Here is a 19,855-nt window from a genome sequence, read left to right on the forward strand (position 1 = left end):
TCATTATTCATAAGTTCATCCCGGTGTTGTTTCGCATCATGGGCGCCGTCATTACTCCTTGATCTCCTGCTTCCGGAAGGTGTCTGCAATTCGGTTAGATTCTACACTTAACGGATACTTCACTCACCCCCGGATCAACTCCCTGAACCATACCTGAAATATCGGGCATCCATTTGGGCTTGTTCTTGCAGAAGAACTCGCCCTTGGGAGGCACCTTTTCCGGCTCGTCAAAGGAACCCCACATGATGTACCGGAACTTGTCTGCTGCCTCTTCCTGTGAAAGCATGAGTAATGGTTTTCCAGATGACATAGTGTTGAGATCGATCTTACCCCGTATTCACAGATATAGGCACCACAGTTATCGCAAAACTCTCTTGTCACTCCATTGTGTTGCTTGAACTTCTTTGGCGTGCCGGTCTCGTACTTGAAGTCCTGGAGGGGGACCTTTGTCGTGAGGCCATAGTTGGTTCCAAACGCCCTCCTGCAGCTGTTGCAATGGCACAGTGTGGTTCTCGCATCGTCCAGAGACTCGAGTTCTAGTGAGTACTGCAAGTTCTTGCAGACGCAACGACCCTTCATGTGGATGCTCATGATGAACGTCTGGAGAAGGTTCCTTCTGAAAGTTGGCGCTGTAGAGGTAACGGTCTGTGACAGGCGAGGTGTCCTTGGCTGGTTGGCGCGGAAGATCGAAGTTGGCTTTGGTAGGACTCGGCTGAAGAGTATTCTCTGGCCGAATATTGCAAGATTGTTTGTTTCGATTGTGAGATGTTGCTCTGTCAGAGTCGAAGTGGAAGTTGGTTCTCGAAGGGAAGTCGTGTAAGTCAACATCGATGGCCTGTGACGTCAACAATCTACAGTGCCTGGCGCAGTGATCTGCAGCTGCTGTCCCTGCACAGTGCACAGTGCATGCTGTGTGCCTGTGTCCCTTCCATTTCTCACCAAATCCGGGATGAACATCGCGGACTTCTTACAAGTACGCTACACCACCAATGTCCTGAGTTTGCACTTCTAGATCTCGAGATACCTTCATGGGGCTCGCTTTGGCTAACAAACAGCTGTGGGAATATGCAAGTCAGCATCCCTGCCATTGCTGACCTGTTCCCACCCTCAAACGCCTTGACAGTTGCCAAGACTTCCCGAGAATTGAGCTGACGACAACTTTTTGGCAAACGGACCTGTGAAACGAAAAGAACAAGACTTTATTTGCCCATATCTCCACCAAATGAGGAGATGAAAGAAAAATGATTGTAGATTCGACATCAACATACTTGTGACTATCAAGAGAGCACTATTTTTGATAATATAATTGAGTTTCTTGATTTTCGTCTTTCGTTTCGATGGTCCGTTTGTCAAAAAGTTGTGGTCAGCTCAATTCTCGGGAAGTCTTGGCAACTATCAAGGCGTTGAGGGTGGGAATGGGTCTTTGGTGCAGTCCCCTGGAAAGCGCTAACAGTCCGGAAAGACCTAAATTGACAAACCTTCAAAGCCAAACCACCTGTTGAACATCGGCTTACAAACATGTGTAAATCAACACATTCAACGGGCGATGCGATGGCCAGATCCAAAATGCCTTTGATCTTGAAAACGATCAGCTGGCTTCATGGCCTGCGCCACGAAAACACGCGCGTCACGCCCGCTAATCTTGCATACGCCACACTGTCGGCTTTGCATCGCCGCGCTTAAAGTCGTACGCAGTACATTAGGGAACGATACCCCCCTGACTCTGGGGAATAACCATCAGTGATCTATTCTCGTTGCCGCGACTTCCGGCGATCTCGTTCCACAGTTTTTTCAGCTGCGAGACTGTGAGACATTTCGAAGAGAGGATATAAAGAGTCGATCGGCCTTTCCTGACACCCTTCATTCAAACAGCGGTGCTTGGCGTTGCCAATTATTCCTGTCGCAAGGAAGGGACGACTTCTTGATCCACAAGTGCTTTCCCGGGCCTTCCCGGCTAACGTGGGACCGTGCAAGCCATCAAGGGCTAGATCACAAACGATACGTCACTGCACAAACCCACCAACGACAACGACAACGGCAACCACCAGATCAGTCTGAGAGATGCATATGAGAGACCTCTTACACATGGGCGGCAGCGACTCCGACTCGCATTCCGTCGCGCAGTCCGAAACGCCGTCGGAAGCGGCCCATCGCCATGAGCTGCTATCGAGAGTGCAGAGCGCCCTCGCCGGCATCATCGGCTTGGGCGCACTACCGTCCATCATCCCGCCCGGCAGAGAACACCACCACTGCAAAAAACGACCGGTCTTTATCGCTTGGCATCCCGTGGCGGACAACTTAGGCGTGTTATTTGCCGAGCATACGCGGCTTGGACAAGCTATTACCAAGGAGATGGGCGAGTTTCCGGATCCGACGAATCACTGGGCTGTGATAGTGGGGGATCAGGATACGGATTATTATCATGAGTTGTGGATGGTATGTATGTTGTGATGGGAATTTCGAAGAATAGCTGGATGAATGGACCGGGAACCAGGAAGACAGATGCTGACTTATTGAAACAGGAGAAAGACTTCACAGTGGTGAACCAGCACGGCTTAGTCGGTACCCAAAAGTGGACGAACAAGCTAAAAGTTGGCGAGACAGGGTGGAATGATCAAGCAGTATTAGCAGCCAGTAAGTCCAAACAAAGTGCCCCATTGTATTCTTGGAGCAATTTACCACCAGAAACACTCACACCACCTGCTTACACTCACACAGGCAACAAGGCAATAAAAGAGATGAAGCCAAGGTACGGCTTGATCGATAACAACTGCCAAATCTTCGCCTCCCACCTCCTCCTCCAGCTAGGCATCAAAATGGGGACAGACATCAATACCGCCCAAGACATGAGAGACAAGTTACTCGCAGAGTTCAGCAAGACATCGACATCATGGCGAAAGAAATTGACCAACAAGGACTGGCAGGCCCCGACATTCCTGAAAGTGCAGGAGATTCGGCGGAGTATCAGCCCTGCCTTTGGGGGAAGTGTAGAACCACAACCAGAACCACATGAGGAGGTTGTGATGCAGGAACGACAAGCCAAAATCCGACCTTTTAGTTGGGGAAGAAAGAAAGAAGTGGTAGCGCAACTTCCGACGCCTCCATGAGTATATCCCTCAGCTACTTTGACGCTGACAGAAACACCAATGATACCCCCAAATACCTGTGATTAAACTGTCAGGGTATAATTCAAGTAATTCCCGTTCCCTGCCGCACGCGGATAGAACTCGAACGTGAGCGTGGCACTTTGGCCTGAAGCAATCACGGCATCCAGCGTCTGCCTCCGGATGATAAGCTTGTCGAAGTCAAAATCCCACTGGCCTCCATACGTCTGTTTTCTTGTTAGCACTTGGCCTCGGACAAGACTCCGTGAAAGGAAGCGGTAAAGAGGGAAGGAAAGGAAGAAGAGAAAATAGGAAGGGGAAGAGGAGGGACTTACTCCACGGCCCTTTTGCAACTCAGGCAACCACATGGTCCAGTCATCAAACAAATACGACCCATCCGCCTTGATCATCTTCACCGCCGCCACCCGATGCAGCCCCTTCCAGACCACCGGAATCCATAAATCACCTGCCGCCACCGCGCTCGCCGACGAGCTCGTCTGTGCCGGCACCGGCACATCCCACTGGACGATCTCCACCTGACTCTTCGCGCCAGCCGAGAACGTAACCGTGATATTCGCCTTGGTCCCCGGCGCCGCGTCCTTGGAAAGATACTTGCCCAAGAACTCCTTCTTAAGCGTAACCGTCCCCTTCTCCGTCCCCTGCTCCTGGACCGCATAATCCTTCCCAGCCTTAAGCGCCACCCCATCAACACTCAACGCCTTGAACCGATTGCCATTCAACGCAAACGACAAGTTCCTCCCTCCGTCCCCGACATCCTCCCCAACCTTATTAAACACATACGCCGAGCTCTCCTGCGTCGTCGCGCCGCCATCCACCGTGCTCTCCGGCAACGAATTCATCCTCCCCTTAACAGCATTAACAATAATCTCCACCGCGACTTCATCCCTCCACCGCCCCGTCTCCCTCTGCAAATTATCCAATCCATTATCCCACAGCACCGGCACGATATTCAGTCTCCTTGCGGCGCTGACAACGGTGTCAAACCACCGCCACCTCGCCGCCGCCTCCAGACTCAGCTGGCTCGCATCAAACTCGCCCAGATAGATCGGGATCTTCGCATCTCTTGTAACCGCCGTCAGATTTCCCCTAACAGCTTCCAAATCCGCCACCACGGCAGCTTTATCACTCTCACTCCCCCACACCGTCTTTCCCCAAGCCTGAAAAATGAAGTCGTAAGGCGAGTAGTAATGGAACTGGAAAACCCACGGATTCGTCATATTCCCCGGCACCCGGAACCATCCATTTTGTAACCGATCCGCCCCGCCCATGTTCAGCGCACTCAGGGTAACCACTCTCTGGGAATTCCACCTGCCGCTTTCCCGCAGGGCCTGAATAAACAGATCGTTAAGACCCATCAACCGCTCCGCATCTTCGGCTGTCGAGCCAGGTGGCTCGTTGATGGGTTCAAATGCTACCGTGGCTGGCTTGCAGGCGAGGTGGGTGGCGATTTGCAGCCAGCCAGCATAAAACTTTTCGCGGATGAGAGTGATGTTTTTACCGGAGGCGGAAGAGACGTCGGCCCAGGCCCAGGAGTCGTGGTGCATGTTTGTTACTACTAGCAGGCCGCGCGAGGTGGCCATGTCGATTACGGAGGAGACGCGGTCGAGCCAAAGGGGAGAAATGGTGTGGTTTGTGAGGGAGGTGGGGGAAAGGAAGTGGTCGGAGTATGTTACTTTGGGCGGTTGTGGTCAGTCCTTGTGATCGGTTATGTCGGATTCTTCATGAGGAAGGCATGGTCGAATGGAGGGGAGGAGGATGAAGAAAAAGAGAAACATACCAGGAATCCGAACAGACTTGAACCCAGCTGCTTTGACTACGTCAAGAGCATTGGCCTGGAAGATGGGGTTGTTCCAAGACCCTTCGTCGGGAACGGCGTCAAGCGTGTTTCCGAGATTCCATCCGGGAGTCGCGGCGTCCATAAACGCTTGGGCCGAAAGCTTCTTGAAGCTGCCGGGCGGGCATGTCGTCTGTGTTAACAACGGATGATGTCAGTATAGTGCACAACACGAAAGTTATAAGCTGACAGGATCCGTTACCTTCGGCCCCTGTGGTATCTTGGCAGCCAGAGTGACCTCGACAGCCACCGAGAGGCCCAAGGCCACTGTAGTCGTGAGCCTCATCTTGTCTTTCGGGGTCTGTCGTGACTACAACGACCTCTGGAAAGTGCCACGGTTTGAACATCGTGGAATCTAAAGACTGAGACGAGGTTTTTGAGTTTATAAGTGTTGCTCATCCTCCGTTCACCGGTCCTAAAAGGGGAAATTACAACGGTGGCGTTGCAACGAGATGGACATCGGGGAGGCCCTTCCGTGTCTCTCTCCGCACTCCCCAATTCAGCCTAGATCATGGACTCGCTTGAGCCCAGGAACGTCGAAACCAAAGGATTTACTGGTGGACTATTTCGCATTATTCTGTTAATGCAACCAATGTCCAGTTAATGGGTTGTCATCTTCGAGTTCATGAACATTGTCGCTGGAGTTGGTCAGGAACGAGATCTGTGATTGGGGCGGCTTTCGCTGTGTCACACTCAAGAGATGCGCCTGATGTCCCGAAGCGGAATTCTGCGCACGTCAATATCTCACTATAGGTCTAGAAGGTTAGGATATCGTCCCTGCTGTCAGAATCGTATTCGTATAGCTATTCGGCTCTCCCGGGAATGTCCTTTTGTGCGCGGCCACCGATTTTACCAAGTTCGGTTTCAAGCTCAGGTCACTATGCAGAGAGTGAAAGCTCGTCTTGAACAAGAATGTTTAGCGTTGAGACTGCTAGATATCTCTACATGCAGATGAATGCCACACAAGACTGGCACTAAAAAAAAGAAGAGGATAATGGTATGAAACAAGGAGTCAAAGTACGACCGCAGATACTGGCTGGACAATCCAAATGGTTGCGTATCTGTTTATCCAACCAGCAATCGACGACTGAGTTAGCTTTCCAACGGTTTGCCTATAATGTAGACAGCCTCTTCTGCTTCGGGAAGAGGATAAGGAAGCATCTGGAAAGGAGGAGGTAAGAGGTGTACGGAATAGGTAGAAAGAGATAGGAGAAAAGATGGGCTTCGCCCTCATCACTTAAGCCGGGCCTCAATCGCGGCTTTGATGGCTAACAAGATAGGTAGGTCAGTATCAACTCGATCACATCTTGTCCATACGGCAATCACTAACCTTCTGTCGTGACTCTTGCATCTCCGAAGAGCATCTTTGTCCCCGGCATGTAGAACATGGGATTCGGTACGTCGGCTATTTTGGTATGTCAGCTTCATGAAAACTTACCACAACGTTCTTGATGGACTTCTTACCGTATCCACTAGCCAAGCCTCTCTTCATCACCACAACTTGCTTGCTCTTCCAAGCATGCAAAACGGGCATTCCAGCAATGGGACTGCCTGGCTCAAGGGCAATTGGGTTGACAGTGTCGTTCGCGCCGATGACAAGCGCAAGGTCTGTCTCGCCAAAGTCATCATTGATCTCATCCATCTCCAGGACAATGTCATACGGCACGCTAGCTTCCGCTAGAAGAACATTGCACTGTCCAGGCATGCGACCGGCCACGGGGTGAATGGCGAAGCGCACTTTGATGCCCTTGGAGCGCAACATCTGGGTAATGTCTGAGATGGCGTACTGCGCTTTGGCTACAGCCATGCCGTAACCGACCACAATGATGACGGACTCTGCGTTAGTTAGTGCTTCGGCTGTGTCTTCGACATTGGTCTGCGTCACACTCCCCTCTATCTTGTACTCTGTCATTGTCGGAGCAGATATTCCACCAAAGAGTACATTGGTGAGTGAACGATTCATGGCCACACACATGATGTACGAGAGGATGGAACCCGATACACCTATGAGTGCACCAACTGTCGTCAGCAGCGGGTTATCCAACATGAAGCCTTCAGCAACAAGAGCAAAGCCGCTGTAAGCGTTCAAAACTGTGATAACCACTGGCATGTCGGCACCACCGATAGCCGCAGTTGTGGTGTAGCCCTTGAGAAACGAGAGAACAGTGTTGGCAGCCAGAGCACCGGCAGCAATTGCTGGAGATCCAGGGGCCAATGTGACAAAGGCACCCATGGTGGCAACATTCGAGGCCAGCAGACCAGAGTTAATCAGGTGTCGGCCAGGCAAAATGGTTGGCTTGGAGGACATTCTTCCGGAGAGCTTCATGAAAGCCACGATTGATCCAGTAAAAGTCACACCACCAATAAGGACACCGAGGTATGCAGTAACGAGATGAAGAGTCGTGATATGATCCACATCAGCCATAACGCTTCCGATACTGGTAAGCACAGCGGCTAAACCCACCACAGAGTGCAAGGCAGCAACTGTCTGTGGAAGATCAGTGGGCGTGATGCGCTTCCCAATAAGCAAGCCCAAAATACCACCAATGGCAGCCAGACCACCGAACTGTGCAAGGACCTCGGGTGAAAAACCAGCAGCGAGTAGCGAAGCAAGGACTCCAGATCCTACGCCCAGCATACCAAGCGTATTTCCCAAGCGTGCAGTTGCTTGAGATGCCAGAGATGAAAGCGAAGTGATGCAAAGCACGGAACTAACCAAATAGCCGGCCTGGACTAAACCGGCTGCACCTGAAGCCGCAGCGGCAATGAAGCCACCGCCGAACAAAGCGGCAGGAACAGCGTAAAGCCACGGGTATTCCGGAGGGTCAGTGGCGCGACGGAACATGTCGAGCATTCGTTTGGTGATGACAAAGCCACCAGAGATGTTGACAAATGCGAGAAGCACGGAAGCAGCGCCGAAAGCCTGAGGAATGGTCTCAGGGAGGTAGCCACCACCCAAGATGAAGAGACCGCCGACCCCCACCATGCCTGAGATTGCATTGGTGACACTCATCAAGGGTGAGTGCAAAGCAGGGACGACACCCCATATAACGCGGTAACCGATGAGCGAGGCCAAAGCGAAGGTAAAGGCGTTGCCCATGAACAGTGGTCCAGTAAGCTTTCCCAGAGCAAGGGCAGCGCCCATACCACCTGTTACGAGGCCTACTTCGCGCGAGGTCTTCTGGAACGGTGTCAGAGCCACGACTTCTGCTTCCTTGGCTGCGGTCGGGGTTGATGCTAGTGCGGGCGGTGGTGCTGGTCGAGGTGCCGGTGGTAGGATCTTCCCTTTGTCAGTGACAATCGCACCCCGAACCACCTCGTCTTGGAGGTCGATGCCGTATTCCTTGTCTTTTGGCGCCATGGAAAGCAAAAACTTGGTGATGTTGTTCGAGTATAGAGTGGACGACTGTGTAGGTAGGCGAGACGGGAGATCAGTGTAACCTGGTTTTCCTGTCAGTCAGACGCTTCTCCTATTCATGGCCATGATACTCACCGATGACTTTGACATCCTTGTGGTTAATGAGTTTTCCGGGCTGGGTCACTGCGCAGTTTCCGCCAGCCTCGGCCGCCAGATCAACAATAACGGAACCGGGCTTCATGATCTCGACCATGGCTTTGGTAATGAGCTTGGGCGCAGGTTTTCCGGGAATCAAGGCAGTAGTGATGATAATGTCGACCTCCTGAGCTTGCTCCGTGAACAGTTTCATTTCGGCTGCGATGAACTCTGGCGACATTTCCTTGGCGTAACCTCCAGCACCCGAACCGTCTTCCTGAAGCTCGACTTCGATGAACTCAGCGCCGAGTGACTGAACCTGCTCACGAGCGGCGGAACGAGTGTCGAAACCACGGACTATGGCTCCCATTCTTCTAGCCGTGGCAATGGCGCTCAAGCCAGCGACGCCAGCACCAATGACCAAGACTTTGCAAGGAGGGATCTTTCCAGCAGCTGTAACCTGACCTGTAAGAAATCGACCAAAGACGTTGGAGGCTTCCAGAACTGCTTTGTAACCGGCGATGTTGGCCATGCTGCTCAACGCATCAAAGACCTGCGCCCTGGAGATGCGAGGGATCATGTCCATGGCAAAAACAGTCGCGTTCCGGGAGGCAAGCTTCTCTACGAGCGGCTTGTTCTGAGCTGGCTGAAGGAAGCTAATGATGGTTTGTCCTTTTCTGAGCAATTCCGCTTCGGCGACGCTGGGACCGCGAACTTTGAGCACGATGTCGGCGTTGCTCCATACATCAGAAGCAGAATCGACAAGTGTTGCACCGGCTGTTACGTAGGCAGAATCGTGAAACTCGGCTTCGGTGCCGGCTCCTTTTTCGACAAGAACCTTTCCAAAACCTTTCTTGAGCAGGAGAGCGACATTTTGAGGAGTCAAGGCCACACGACGTTCATTGGGGTAGGTCTCGCGCGGGACGCCGACTGTAAGCTGCTTATAGGGGATAGTAGGTGGGAGAGTAGGGGTGGCATCGGTAGAATATGTTGCTGAGGAGCCCTTGGACGGCAACTGAGGCGGAATGGATGGGATAACCGAAGCACGACGGACGATTTGCAAGGACTGGGCTTTGAGAGTTGTGAGAGCAAGAGACGCGGAACCGGGACGTTGTTCTTTGTGGAAAGTGCTATGCCATGATTGACGGGAGCTTATGACGGTGCCAATTCGAACAGACGGAGTTTGGCTGCAGTCTTCGGAGAGATCAGCTAGATGAAATTCATCCCATGTCTGCTTACCAGTTCATCCGAGCTTTCCAATGTCATCCCAAGTCTCTGGCGCTAAAGCAAGTCCACATTTTGACAGAGAGATGGAGCGGGAACTCTGGTATTTTGACTTACCAAGAAGGCGCGCAATGATGCGAGATGCTGGAGACAAAGATGCGGAAGCATTCTGGGCCAAAGCTGGCCGGAGACCCGACCACGACCACATGGTGATCTACAATGGCCGAGAAACTGGAATGGCTTCGCCGTCAAGACGAACCAAACCTCAACTGCTCATTCCACGTTCAACATACGGGTAGTTCAAGGATGTTGTTGAGGATATTTCTGTAGGAAGCTGTTGTAGATGCGAAAGAAGCCTCAGGAAATTTGTCGAGATAGCTTCTCGGTGCTAGGAGAAAAAAAGGCAGAGCTCGACTGGTGTGTTGTCGTCGCCTGTCGTGGCTCGGTGTTCAGTCGTACCGTGCTGGCCCAGGGGTACAGGTAGGTATTCGCAAGTCGATGTCGGCTACACGACACCTTTCGTTCCCGGGATCTTAACCGCCTTGAGGTCGCGTCCTTTGATGGTGTCTCCGGAAAAAGGGACTGGGTCGTCCAAGGTCCCCAAGAGGAGGAGGAGGAAGAGGGAGGTGATGGAGGGATAATGAGGGAACAATGGAATTGCTGCACCATGATTCCATTGTACAACGACACCGTCTACAAAAAGAGCCGGAACACGATGATCGCTGGCTGCTCCTACCCTCCCCGCGTCGTCCACCCTCCCTTTCCCACGCCGTGGATTGCGCGTGGTTCGAAGTTGACCCAAGTTGACTGCATGCTCAGCCGTAAAGGGTACCTACCCCGCCCTTGGGTATCAAACGTTTGTCGCCATTGATGGCCATTGAGTGGTGCAAAATTACCCGGAAACAAGCATCGTGCAGGAACTGGCGAGAAACATGCGCTCGGCCGGCTCGGCGGCATTCATCTTGACTGGTCGTGTGGTCGCCCTGGTGTAGTGGGAGAGCTGGTGGTTGGTGATGAAATATCGTGACAGGCAGCAACAAGAGCGATGAACGGTGCGAGAAGTTGGAGAAGAATGGGCGGGAGAAAGTGAAATGGTCACCGTTTGCCTCTTGCAAGTTCTGCATTGTCCGCTGTTGGGCGCTTAAATGAATCTTCGACACTATTGTCCTCATTTATGGAAAGAGCGAAAGAGATGAATCACTTGATTTTGTAATCGAGACTTCCAATTATGACACAGGAACATTGGCGCTTTGTAGGGAAGGAAGGACTCGGAGTTTGGACGTTGTTCAGACTGCGCAAAGCTTGGATCCATAATGCATGTACTCCAGCGTGTGATCTGTTAAGAGAGACTTTTTTTAGGCACTAGTAAGGAGTGGAAACTCGGAGACCTTAACATTCATAGTGTATAAGTACTTCTCTTATGGAACCCCACCCGGACGGCCTGGATCACAATGCGGGGCCGGGAATGTGGGGTAAAACGCGGAGGCGTGCGGGGCCGGGCCGGGCTATCCTGGAGGGCCCCCGTTCTTCTCTCCCGCGATTTCGATGGCCATCAATCCTCCAACTACTCACTTCGCGATGATTTTATTCGAGGAATTCGAGATATGACAAAAAACCCCTTATGAAATTATCAATGCAACACTCTAACTCGCCCAAAAGCACACCTTCCCGGTCCTCGAATATCAGTGGTACCCCCACACCACCGGACTCAAACCGTTCTCTGCCAACCACCCACAACCCACAAGATGTGTACATCTTGACCTTGTGACAAACAGATCATCGGCCTCTTGGGTAACATGAACCCAACCACTGCATCTCTGATATTACCACAAATCCTGCAACCTTCAAGCCTCGCCTCATTTTGGTTGGTATAATAGCCGCGAGCAAGTAGCCGTGTATCCGTACGGCATATTGGTATTGGGAAGGCGCGTCCCGCGCACTAACCAGAGTAGGTATAAAACCTTAGCCTAATAGGCATAACTATAAATAGTTTTCCTTTACTAATATAAACTACTACTACTAATTATTGCAACCCTTTTCCTTTAACGTACCTAAGCGCCGCATTTTTAGCGTATCCTCCCAAGGGATCGTAATAGTAGCTATTATTTATATTTTATTATAGAATATAATTTATTCGGCGAATTTTTCGAACGAACGAATTAAGACGAACCGATACAAATTAATACGAATTAATACGATTTAATACGAATTAGATCGAATTAAATTAATTTAGTATAAGATAAACATAAATAATACGGGGCGTCGATAATTCGTATGGATCGGCCGACCAATTATATATTTAATATTTTCTTTAAAGAGGCTCTAAAGGAGCGTAAAAGGTTTAGGTAATTCCGAATCGACTATATATTATTATTACTTTCTATATAGGAGATATTATATTAATATAAATATAGAATTAATTATTGAATATACTATTTAATTATTACTTTCCGATAAGAAGAGGAATATTAAATAATCGGGAAATTTATTACTATATTCTAGAACGTAAAAGTAGAAGGGTTTAACGGGAGAAGTAATATATTTAATATTTTCCGGGGAATAGAGAGAGAAAGAGAAAAAGAATTTAAAGAAGGAAGTAATAAGAAGATTGGAAGTAGGGGTAATAAAGAGGAGTAAAAGTAAGCGAAGTTATTAATAAAAGTAGGAAGCCGGTAATAATAGTAAATAAAGTTATTAATAGAAGTAGGAAGCTAATAATAGAAGTGGGCGAAATTAGTAATAGAAATAAGCGAAATTATTAATAGAGGTAGGAAAAGTAGGGAAATTTAGGAAGGATAGTATAGGAGAGGTTAGAAAACAGTATAAAAGGAGCTAAATTAAGTAGAAAGATTGGGGGGACGCCTAACGGCGAAATTAAAAGAAGGAGTAAAATATATTATAGTAAAAATATATATAAATACTTAATACCCGCACCCCTTTGAGTCTATTTCCTTTCCCCTATTATTAATATATTCTTGATTAACTTTGGCTACTAAATAATATTAATTCTATATTATATACTTTTTATTATCGAATTCTTCACTTATTTATTCACAACTATATCTTTTTATCTTTATTTTTATTATTTAAGGTGCTTAGATATTCGAGCTCTAATAAAATACAATCTGTTCTAATATATATTTAACCTAGGTCGAATATTGTTTAATTTAGCTGCTTACTCCGAACCCGGCTTAAAATTAGCTTAATTGTTACTATTAAATTTCGAATAAAATTTAATTAGTATTAAAAACGGAATTGAAAATACTTAATTAGTTCTTACCCTATTTTCTTATTACTTTTATTTATTACTTTACCCCTCCTTTATAACTCTTCGTATAAAGGTAGAAAGTTTTTAGGTCTTATAAAAACAATAATTTAAGTAAAATAATGGTTATATATAATAATGGGGAAGACGAATTAAATTTATAGTAATTAACGTTCTTATAATTTCGTAGGTCTAAATTGCCGTTTATACTATTTTATAATTAGGTAAAGCGGTCGAAATCTAACTTGGTACTAACTATATCCAATATAATTTCTATTATATTAGTACTAACTATATATAATATAATTTTTATTATACTAATAATAATTATACTTAATATAATCTTTATTATAATAGTATCGGATATATACAATATAGCTTCGGTTATATCGGTTGGGAACAATTTTTTATTCGTATAAAATTTGCTCAATATACGTCTATCTATTCCGTTATATAATATATTTAAATTTTCAGATACCTTTATAAAGTTATTTAGTAAAGACTCGGTTAAATACTCTAAAAATATTAAACTATTTGTAGGACGGTTAATTGGTTTAACTGGTAAATAATACGTTAGGGAAATATACGCCATATTTTAATATAATTTACGAGGGGCTGTTAAAAATAGTATATAATTTTAATAATTATTAATTACGAATAGAAAATTTATGAATTACTATTTTTGGGTAGATTTCGTTTCCGAACTATCGATTTAAATAGGACTATTAAAATATAAATATTGACGTTCATTCGGCAGCTTAAGGAGAAATTGTACAACTATATTAGGAGGGCGGAGGAATTATTGTATAAATATTTAAATACCCAAAAATTGGATTTATAGGACTGATTATTCATATAGTTGTATAGCGGCGATTATAAAGAAGATAAATTATTATAATAATATACTTAGGACCGATTATTTGGTAAGGGTTATTTAAATTTAAATGGATTATTTAGGGTAAAAACGATATTATATAATATTTATAAAACTATTATTAATTATACTATTATCCTTAGGGATAAAACTAATTTATTTTTTAATAAATATAAACCGGTCGCGGCAGAGGGTAATAAAACCGCTAAAATTCTAAAAGAAATAATTCGGGCTTTTTAAATTATAATAGCGCTTTATATACTATAGTCAGAATATTATCTTTAATACTCTCTGATATATATTAAAAATATAAAATGAAGTTATTATTATTATACGCCGATCCTACTTATATATTTATCAATATATAGACCGCTTTCGATATATCCTTATATTATAATCATAGGTTTAAACTAAATCTAATTATAATTTTAATAATATTTTATTAAATATAAGGGGACGAATTAAACCCTATAATGCTAATATACGTCGATTCCCACGTATTAAATAATAATACCCTAATAAGTACGCTAATTAAATAATCTATACATATTATAATAATAATCTTATTCACACTTTAACTATTCTAACTAGTCGCCTATTTTAAGCATGCAGTCCTTCATCGTTCAAAGCCGGGCGGAAAAACCGTATACAAGTACCAGATAAAAACCTCCCGCGTCCTTATTTATCTAATGTTTCCTTCGTTTATTCCAAACTTTCCCTTCGTTATCCTCCTTTAGCTAGCCCCTCTACCTCTACCCTTTCTTTACCACCCTAGATCGTCTATCTTTAGGGCAGTATTTTAGAGGGAGGGAAGAATGGACTTACGGATTTCGATCGGCGTTCTTAAGGTCTTCTTTCAGCCCGAAGGCCCTAGGTTCGAAGCGAAGGTAAATATTACCTTATTTATTTAAGGATTGGGCGGATAGTTATCGTATTACCAGACGGGGTGATTGCTTTTAGCGAGGGGTAGAGAATCGACCCGAATCTATTTTTCAGCGGGGTACCTAGGGTTTTGGATTAGGGTGAGCCCTGCAAGTTTAACTACGTGCTTAGGGTGGGAGAAGAATTCCATCCGAAAAATCGGATGGAAGAGAGGGGAGCGGGATTCGAACCTATGACCTTACGGAAACCACAAGGCAAATCCAAGCCCAGATCTTCCCAACTGAGCTATCCCCCCCTATATATATTATAGTAATAATAATATTAATTACTATAGTAGTAAAGATAATGAATATAATAGTAATATAATTACTCATTATAATAATAATTATAATAATAATATAATAGTTAATTATAATAATAGGCGAATTGTTTATATAATAAGCCGAATAGTAGTAGGCGTAAAATATATTATTATAATTATTTAGAAGAGGGTTATTATATAATTATATACCCCGAACCTTCTCGTCTATTGGAAAAAAAAGCGGACTATAGCCGATTATTTAAAAGAAGGAAAGGAAATTTGTCCGGTATTAGCGTATAAACTTAATAATAAATAAAAAATTACGTTAGTAATATAGAATTAAAGATAGTATTTAAAAATTACTAAAGTATAGAACGATCCGTTAGTTATAATATTATAACCGTTACATTCAGTTAAAATAATAATAATAATTAGAAGAATTAAATAAATATGTCCGCCTATCAATTATAATTTAAAAAAAAAAAATACCCCTACTTATAAATTAAAATATAATTAATTAATCTATCTTTAAATAATAAATTACGTTAATAATTATTATAATGAAATTAATTAAACGTATAAAATAGGCCTATATTGAAAATAATAATAAATATATAATAAATATATTTATATATTTACGCGTAATTACCCCGGGCCTAACTAAAAGTAATCAAATTAAATTTAATTTAATTAAATTAGAAGAAATTGAAGTAATACTACGAACGTTCATAACGAAAGTATTTACGTTAAAAGCTTTAAATACAAAGCGGGAAAAATAGAAGTAAATATAGGTAAACTTTAAAGGCCGAACCGTAGTACTAAAACAAAGTAGGATATTATTCCTATTAAACTAATAATAGAATATAAATAATTTAACATCGAAAAATAAGCTTATAAAATAAGGGTAAAAATATTATTATCCTAATTAGCGGACTATACCCTTTAAATCCGGGCAAGAGTTATACGATATTTAGGATTAAACGAAGAGGTTAAACGAAGCTGGAGACGGGCGGCTACTTCGAACTATTTAAAAACTAAATTATTATTGATTAGCGAAGCCAATAATATAAGTATAAATAATAATATATTATTAAATAAAATACTTTAAATAAGGCTTAATTATATTAAAGGTTAGATTAAGGAAATATAATTTATACGATATATAATCGATTATAGTTCGCTATTGGACTTAATTAACCCGGGTATAATAAAAGCGATAAATTTAAAAACGAAACTAGTAGAAAGGTTCTTTATAAGCTTAGCTAACGATTTAAAAGTATTAATTACCGAATATATTAATTTTAAATTGACGGTATATAAAGTAATAGTATTTTTCCAAATATATATATATTAAATATAAATAATATATATAACCTACTTTTAAATAAAATATAATTATATTAAGTCCGGGCGTAAAACGATTATTTCTATTATTAAATTACTTTAAAAAGAAAAAAAAAGTTACGAAATTACTGTACTAATAATAAATAAACATAATAATAAATAGGAAATAATATCCTCTTACCTAATTAAAAATAATTTATAATCGTCGGATAGGGAATTAAAAGACGAAGAATTCGATGTAGAAGAAAATACGGATCTAGCTGCAACCCTAATCGAAGATAAAATATTAGTTATTATAAAATTATTAATATTTAAACACGTTAAAGAATTAGAAAATATATTTAAACTTATTAAAGAATTAGGAAACGTCGACCCAATATAAATTTAGGGTAAATTCGGGAAATTAGCTTAGAAAACACAGCTTATATAACTTTAATATTATTCCTAATTAAATCCGGCCCGGCGTAGAAATTAATAAAATAGCTAATAGCAAACCTAATTACTATCATACTAATAGGGAGAACCTCATTTAAAATTAATTTATAAATTATAAACCAATTAGTAACGGTAGCAAAATAATAGAATAAAGAATACCGCTATATTACATTACTTTTAAACGAATAGAACGAAATATTATTAATATAAGTATTACCTTTAATTATTGCGGTTATTAGAGAAGAAATTAAATTAATTTATACCCTAGTAACTTAATTAGACTATCCGGGTACTAGAATTATATATAATATAAGGAGTCCTATTTAATTAAATATTTATAATAATTTGGGGGAATTGTATTAATATTAAATAGATTAGATAACGGTCGGTTAACGTTGGAAGTATTAATTAATAATAAGAGCTGAAATAAATAATTAAAAAATAAATTAATCAATCCGGTCGAGTTCAAAATTATATAAAAAATATTTAGATTAATAATATTTTAAATAAAATAATAGAGGGCGGTAAGCTGGCAATTGAAAATTAGATTACTATCGACGGCGTTTAATAGAATAATTACGAAATAAATAGTAGAAGTGGGTATTAAATTAAATGAAGCTCTACCCGATAAAACCTAGTGTGCGAAAGTATTACGGTTAGTATATATCTATAGGGATATATTTATAGTATAATTAAATAATATTAAATTAACCGATTTAATAGAATATTTAATTAATTTAAGTAAGTATATAATCCTATATTAATTAAAGTAATTAAAATATACCTTAAGAGAGCGAGACTTCGCGTATCGTATTTACCCGGAAATAGAAAAAGTAGGTCGAATTTACCCAAATAGTATGCTATAAGGAATTTACATAAAATACTTAGAAAATAACGGAAATCTAAGAATTATAATAAATTACTACCTAATTAACCAATAAATAATTAAATTACAATAGTTAATATACTACCAAAATAGGTTATTTTAGTATACTACGACCGGGGAATATAAGGTATTCTTTTAAATAGACGCAACCTATAAGTATTAAGTTATATCGATAAAACGGAAATATAAAGATCGAATCGGATTTATTGCCGTAAATACGTAATATATTAATAGAAAGATATTTTAAAGTATATACGAATTTCTATATATATATAGCGAATTAACGGATAAAGGTTTTAGGCTGTAACTAATTTATAGCGGGTATTAAAGGTTAAAATTACCGGGATTATTCCGATATTACTTAAAATAGAATATATTATTCGATTGTTATATAAATAACTATAATATATTGATTAAGATATTAGAAAATATATATAATTTCTTATACTATTATTATTTTCTAAAGGTAGCGTTTATACTAGTTTATTTATCTTTAAAGAAGATTATACTATTTAGAACTTTAACAATATCGGTTAGATTCGAAATTTTGGGAGGTATATTAAAGCTATTAAGTAAATATTGAAATAAATTCATAGAATAGGCTAAACCTAAAAACCACCCTAAGGATACGAAAAATTTAGGGATATTTTTATATTTAATACTTTATTTAAAAGTGTATATATTTAACTAGGCGGACTATATATAGAAATTAAAGAAGGCGTATATAACTTAAATCCTAAAGACGACAGAGAAAGGCTGGTAGTTAATTTAGAATTAATAGATTTTAACGGTATAAATATAGGGACTTAAATAAGTTAAAATATTTACGTATATTTATAACTAAATATAGTATGGAATAATTAAAATAATTATACTAGGTAAATAATTATATATTATAATAAATATATTAAAGTATCACAAGCATTACTACCTTGTTCCTATATATAGGTGCACATACACATATACTACATTGGTACAGCCAGCTGAGTGCAACTATTTAGCTACAGCACATTTAACCTTCTAACTATTATATAACGGCATAGCTATTCTAGGTAAGTCCATATCTATAGACCTACACCCCATACCCTACATAATTCTCGTATACACACAAGACTCTCTTTCTCTTCTTTGTACAATAATTAAAATCTTACCTTAGTACTTACTCGCGCTCCGTAATATTTTATTATACTTAACTTTCGTATTAAAATGTAATGAATAATTTCAATTTAACTAAATTTAGTAGGAGCTATCGCAATAACCTAATCTTCGCAATATCATTTTTCGGCGAATTGTACAATCGCTAACCCCGAATCAAAGACTCATTACAACAATAATCAATACTAAACAAATACCCAAAATATCGTAAGCGCAAATATCGTAGAGGAACAATATAATAAATATCTCTTTCTCATTTTAATTATTCTAATCACCTAAACAAAATATTTAATACCTAAATCCCCAGCAATAATTAAATCGATTTCGCTACAATCTTCCTATTATTACTAAATAACTTTAATATTCTATTAACTATCTACAATAATAACCCTAATTTAAATTTAAGGGTCTTACCCAATCTTATAATACAAATATACAATTATAAAAAAATTATTTTATTATTTTATTATTTTAATAAGAAAATTAACGAATTAAATAAAAAAGTTATAGCCCAACAAAATAGGGCGCTCCAATTCGAATAGGAGGTTAAAACTTATATCGAAAAGATCGAAATCGACGCTATAAAGGCAACTAAACGTATTAATACCTTCGAAGCTACAAAAAAGTAACTTATTAAATAATTTAACGCTCTATAGGCCTGAAAAATCTAATTATTAACGATAATATTTCATTACAATTTAAAGTAGCTACTCTCGAATAAAATAAAACTTAATTCAATTATAATATAGGGACTATAATTATTAAAAGGAAGGCGAATATTAAAACTTCCTAAATATATTAAAAACGGCCAATATAATTTCGGAGGATAGCTGTACCTAATTAATTAAAATATTAAATAAAACTATATCTATTAAAATTGTAATAAGGATTGCTAGCGAAGAATTTACTAAGGCCTAAAAGTAGATTAAGGAATTCTAAATTAACCTCCGTTTTATTAAAGAAGATAAAATTATTATTAAAGGTAAGGCCAAAATTAATACTAATATAACCAAATTTAAAACTATAATTAAAATTAA

At 41.1% G+C, this 19,855-nt stretch overlaps 4 protein-coding genes across 4 annotated transcripts; 1 reads left to right on the forward strand and 3 right to left on the reverse strand.

The window, feature by feature from the left end:
- Positions 1-51: 51 nt before the first annotated feature.
- Positions 52-591, reverse strand: B0H65DRAFT_546212 (Mss4-like protein; the record flags this gene model as incomplete). The annotated part of the gene is made up of 3 exons (XM_062829434.1): positions 52-83; positions 154-274; positions 331-591. The coding sequence occupies 3 exons, from the start codon at positions 589-591 to the stop codon at positions 52-54; spliced, it is 414 nt and encodes a 137-aa protein (XP_062684452.1).
- Positions 592-1,872: 1,281 nt separating this feature from the next.
- On the forward strand, positions 1,873-3,138 carry B0H65DRAFT_108978 (uncharacterized protein). Its single transcript, XM_062820540.1, has 3 exons — positions 1,873-2,436; positions 2,523-2,634; positions 2,719-3,138. Exons 1-3 carry the CDS (start codon positions 2,062-2,064, stop codon positions 3,105-3,107), a joined length of 876 nt encoding a protein of 291 aa, XP_062684453.1. The 5' UTR covers positions 1,873-2,061; the 3' UTR covers positions 3,108-3,138.
- Positions 3,139-3,169: 31 nt separating this feature from the next.
- B0H65DRAFT_419924 (glycoside hydrolase superfamily) lies at positions 3,170-5,245 on the reverse strand (the record flags this gene model as incomplete). The annotated part of the gene is made up of 4 exons (XM_062824243.1): positions 3,170-3,331; positions 3,440-4,797; positions 4,903-5,092; positions 5,162-5,245. The coding sequence occupies 4 exons, from the start codon at positions 5,243-5,245 to the stop codon at positions 3,170-3,172; spliced, it is 1,794 nt and encodes a 597-aa protein (XP_062684454.1).
- An 808-nt stretch (positions 5,246-6,053) lies between these two features.
- B0H65DRAFT_109034 (NAD(P) transhydrogenase beta subunit-domain-containing protein) lies at positions 6,054-10,187 on the reverse strand. The gene is made up of 5 exons (XM_062820541.1): positions 9,794-10,187; positions 8,453-9,661; positions 6,424-8,400; positions 6,290-6,364; positions 6,054-6,227 (listed from the first exon to the last, which is right to left on the reverse strand). Exons 1-5 carry the CDS (start codon positions 9,882-9,884, stop codon positions 6,193-6,195), a joined length of 3,387 nt encoding a protein of 1,128 aa, XP_062684455.1. The 5' UTR covers positions 9,885-10,187; the 3' UTR covers positions 6,054-6,192.
- Between the last annotated feature and the right edge of the window lie 9,668 nt (positions 10,188-19,855).

The sequence above is a fragment of the Neurospora tetraspora genome (assembly GCF_033439725.1).
Source record: "Neurospora tetraspora strain CBS 560.94 chromosome Unknown B0H65scaffold_2, whole genome shotgun sequence".
In the NCBI taxonomy this organism is placed as follows: Eukaryota; Fungi; Ascomycota; class Sordariomycetes; order Sordariales; family Sordariaceae; genus Neurospora; species Neurospora tetraspora.

Excerpts from the sequence above, each read along its gene's own strand:
- B0H65DRAFT_108978 (XM_062820540.1), top strand. The coding sequence starts at position 2,062 with ATGCATATGAGAGACCTCTTACACATGGGCGGCAGCGACTCCGACTCG. Across the intron at positions 2,437-2,522 it reads ATTATCATGAGTTGTGGATG|GAGAAAGACTTCACAGTGGT; the intron begins GTATGTATGTTG and ends TTATTGAAACAG. Across the intron at positions 2,635-2,718 it reads TCAAGCAGTATTAGCAGCCA|GCAACAAGGCAATAAAAGAG; the intron begins GTAAGTCCAAAC and ends ACACTCACACAG.
- B0H65DRAFT_109034 (XM_062820541.1), bottom strand. The coding sequence starts at position 9,884 with ATGTGGTCGTGGTCGGGTCTCCGGCCAGCTTTGGCCCAGAATGCTTCC. Across the intron at positions 6,365-6,423 it reads AGGCTTGGCTAGTGGATACG|CCGACGTACCGAATCCCATG; the intron begins GTAAGAAGTCCA and ends ATACCAAAATAG. Across the intron at positions 6,228-6,289 it reads TGCAAGAGTCACGACAGAAG|CCATCAAAGCCGCGATTGAG; the intron begins GTTAGTGATTGC and ends CTATCTTGTTAG.